The sequence below is a fragment of the Pteropus vampyrus genome, unplaced genomic scaffold (assembly GCF_000151845.1).
Source record: "Pteropus vampyrus isolate Shadow unplaced genomic scaffold, Pvam_2.0 Scaffold112, whole genome shotgun sequence".
Classification (NCBI taxonomy): domain Eukaryota; kingdom Metazoa; phylum Chordata; class Mammalia; order Chiroptera; family Pteropodidae; genus Pteropus; species Pteropus vampyrus.
The window spans coordinates 3,407,119-3,410,970 of record NW_011888893.1 but is presented as its reverse complement, the minus strand read 5'-3'; the positions used below and the strand labels follow the sequence as shown (position 1 = coordinate 3,410,970).

Below are 3,852 nucleotides of genomic sequence, written 5' to 3'. Positions count from 1 at the left end.
CCCCATGTGCAGACTCGCCAGCCTCTGCCCAGGACCTCTTGTCCCGGATCAAACAGGAGGAGCCCCCGTGTGTGTGGGATCAGCAGGACTTGGCGGAGAGAGACATACCAACCGACCCCAATTCAGGTGAGCAGGGTGCCAGAATGAAGATCGGGGAGACAGTCGCCTCTCAGCTGACTTTTCTAACTTTTGGCAAATCCACCAGCGATTGAGTCACTTTTGGTCAAAGACCAATGAAGGCTCAGGGAAAAAAAAACAAAAAAGTGACTTTGCACAGACTTCACAACTATTAGTAAAGTGAAGAGGATTTTTCTAACGGAATCATTAAATCGATAGTTTACTGTGTCACTGTAAATAATACTGAAACGACTTCACTGACTTTTGAACAATACATATGACCAAAAAGGCTTCTGTGACAAAAAGAAAGTAATTTACAGTTTTTGGAATTTTTGAGTGAATACTAGTTAGATGTCTCCCAGCAAACTTCTGAGCAGGGGCCAGACCTAAAGGAAAGCATAAAAGAACCGTAGGGAAGCCCAGGGCCTGTGTGTGGGCACGTGCGTGCGTGCACGCGCGCGCGTGTGTGTGTTCACATATGCTTGCAGACCTGGAGAAATCCAGCGGCATCTTGTTCGGTGGCCACCTCCCGTACCAGGACGTAAAATCTAGCATAGCTTGTAGTTTTTCAACTCTACAGCCTTACGCTGGGGAGGTGGAGACGGTTCCAGGGCGGAAGGGCCGCTGACCCCTCCCTCATAAGGAGCCAGTCTCCACTGCAGTTCTTACAATGACCTTTGGTCACCACTTCTCCCATCGCTGATTTTTAAGTCCTGCCTCTCCTCCCTTGGTCCCGTGGGTGTCAGAGACCAGGCTGCTCTCTGGCCTGTCCGGGACCCATAGGCTGCTCTGGGGCTCAGTGGACAGAGTCAGAAGACCTGGGTTCTGATCCTGGCTCTGCCGCCGCATAGACCCGAGACAAACCTCCTCATCCCTGGCCACCTGGGGTCCCATTTAGGAGGGCATGAGCTCGGGGAGGACAGCCAGTAAATGAAACAGGTACCAAAACTGCCACGTGCCCTGTGAGCCGGAGCCACAGCCTTCGCATGTGCTGGTTTTCAAAGCCTGGGTGGGCGGCTCGGCAGAAATGAACCGACACTAAGTCTGCCTTCTCTCCTCGAACAGAGTCCCTGATCTCAGCACATGACATTTTGTCATGGATCAAGCAGGAGGAGCAGCCGTACGCATGGGGCCCGCGTGACCCCATAGAAGGAGAGCCCAGCTTAGACTCTGGCCCTGGTGAGTACTGCGCCCCGGGTCCCCTGGGAGCGTCGTCCAGAGGGAGGGCTGCTCGCCCCAGGCCACCCCCGATAGGGCGATGCTCGGTCACGGTGGCCTTTCAGTGGTCTCTACCAGAGCACTGTCCCCTTCCCTTTTGGAGGTGTGGTCATTTCCTAGGGCTGTCTTAACAAAGTCTCATGAACTGGGTGGCTTTAGACAACAGAAAGGTGTTGTCTCACAGTTTTGGGGACCAGGAGTGCCCTCTCTGAGAGCCGTAGGGAACCCTTCCCCACCTCTTCCTAGCTCCGGCGTTTGCTGGCAGTCTTCGGCGTTCCGGGGCTTGTAGCTGTGTCACCCCAGTTCTCTGTCTTCACATGGTGTTCTCCCTTTGTGTCTGTGTCTTCACCAGGCCATCTTCTTATAAGGACAGTCATATAGGGTCAGGCCCCACCCCCAATCCCAGTATGACCTCATCTTCACTAATTACATCTGCAAGGACCCTATGTCCAAATAAGATCACATTTTGAGGTCCTGGGGGGTTCAGATTTCAACATATCTTTTTGGGAGATACAGTTCAGCCCACAGTAGCAGGGGAAGGTGAGTGGGCTGGGAGTGAGCTGAGCCGGTGGGGCCTGAGCAGGTATTGTTGGCAGCAGGTGGCTCACATGCTGGGAAACACTGGCCACAGTACTCAAGCCAGTTCTGAGCTGACACCCCAGTGTCACTGGTGAAGATCCTCAAGCTCAAGTAGGGAGAGGGGCTATTTTTCCCCCAACAAGTTTCCAACCAAACATCTCACCCGACTTGGGTCTCGGGTGAAACTCCGCTCATTGGCCCGGGGCTGTAGGGCTGTGCTTGTGGATTATCTAACACTCTTAGCGCATGGCCAGCGTTCCTTGCCAGACCCAGTGCCATTGCCCTGAGAACAGCTGAGTTAGTGTCTTCTGGTCGGTTGGAGTGTTGAAGGGACAGCTAAACATATGTTCCTTGTCCATACTCCTGACGCCCTCTAAGAGCTTAAAATCCACGTAAGAGCTGAGGACACAGGTCATTTCTGGTCCGAAAGGCTATTTCAAACCCAGGTAAGCGGATCCCCATTGTCAGTGAGACAAACTTAGTTCAGTCTGGAGAGCGGGGAGGGGCTGGGGGACTGAGCAGGGGACAAGAGAGGAACAGTATGTGTCCTTGTTTAACACAGAATTCAAAGTAGTCTTCTTTCTAACCTGTTGGTGGGGTGAGATGAGACAGGGAAAGCCAGAGACTCTGAGGCCAGGGAGAAGTGACAACAGCTCTACAGCTCCCAGGCCACCATTTCTAGCTTTGGCCTTGAAGGCATAGATACCAGTTTATCACACATCGTGCCAGGAGATTCTACTCAAACCTTTGTCCCTCAAGACTATTTTTTGATTTTCGCGAGTCAGCTAGGACCACGTGGGCCTGGAGGAGCCTTTTCCTCCTGTGCAGTTGTGGGGACAGATCTAGGGAAGCCTGTGCGGAAATTGCAAGACTCTGCAAATTACTGGACCATTTTACTTCTTCAGTTGGACGTGCTAAGCCATAGAACAATTTGCCTCATGTTGTTTTATCTCTGGGAGGCCTTGGAACCTTAGCATTTAGCAGGACACGCCCAGAGTTTGGGAGACGGGGATATCTGGAGATGCTTCTCCTGCCTGCCCGGTCCCAAAGCCTCTTACCAGAGCCCCTTGTTTTTCTTCCAAAATGAGCCTGCCTTCCAGTGTTAATTTTGGAATGTGAAATTAGCACCTCACCCGTGATTTTTTTTGAACACCAAAACACATCCAGTGTTGAGGTTGCCAAGGACAACCGGATGGACTTTTGGTATCCCGTGGCACAGCCATCCGATAGGGGTAGGGGTTGGAAGGGGAGAGGGTGGTGAGGATAGAGTAAAACTCAGAAATACTTGATACCAGTCCGTCCCTGCCATCCTCCTTCAGACTTCAGCCTAACTGGACACCAGACTTTAGTAAAAGGAATGCCCGACCTCATAGATTAATGAGTGTGCATTCGTCCCTGTTCTCTGACAGCTCGTGTAAGACAGGAACACAGTCTGGTTCACCCAGAGGTAGACTGCGTGAGGCTCCAGGGAGTCAGAAGTAGGAGGAGGACTCTGGAGTCCCATTATACCAGGCGCTTCCCCTTCCAGAGTGAGTGCTGGTCAGGAGCAGGAGCCAGAGCCGGGTTCCGCCCCGCTTCAGATGCCGGCCCCCAGAGAATGTGATTCGAGAGCACCCTCCTGAAATTCTTACATTATGCACTGCCTTAGGTTAAAACAGTGGTTCCAGCCTCCTTTGGTTTCTGTTATGTGACAAATATCTACTTAGTGCCTTCTCTTTGCCAAGTAGCCCCCTTGCATCCTGGAGGCATGTTCTGTCCTAAACGCTGCTGCTTACTTGACTCGCTTCTGGTGCTCTCTAGGTGGCTTTGGGCAGGTCAGAGGGTCAAGGAGCCCTAGAGCCATGGGGGACGTGACCGTGACCGCTTGCCTCATTCAGCCTCATTTTGTAGAGAACCTGAGGCCCAGATCACCTGTGACTCACGCCAAGCCACAGAGGA

At 52.4% G+C, this 3,852-nt stretch overlaps 1 protein-coding gene across 1 annotated transcript in view; it reads left to right on the top strand.

The window, feature by feature from the left end:
• The window catches only part of ZNF282 (zinc finger protein 282), a 20,850-nt gene that overhangs the window by 13,007 nt on the left and 3,991 nt on the right, over positions 1–3,852 (top strand). Inside the window, exons 6-8 of the mRNA XM_011365533.2 lie at positions 13–126; positions 1,183–1,296; positions 3,324–3,513. Coding sequence (XP_011363835.1) covers positions 13–126; positions 1,183–1,296; positions 3,324–3,513 — 418 coding nt within the window. The remainder of the gene's footprint in view (positions 1–12; positions 127–1,182; positions 1,297–3,323; positions 3,514–3,852) is intronic.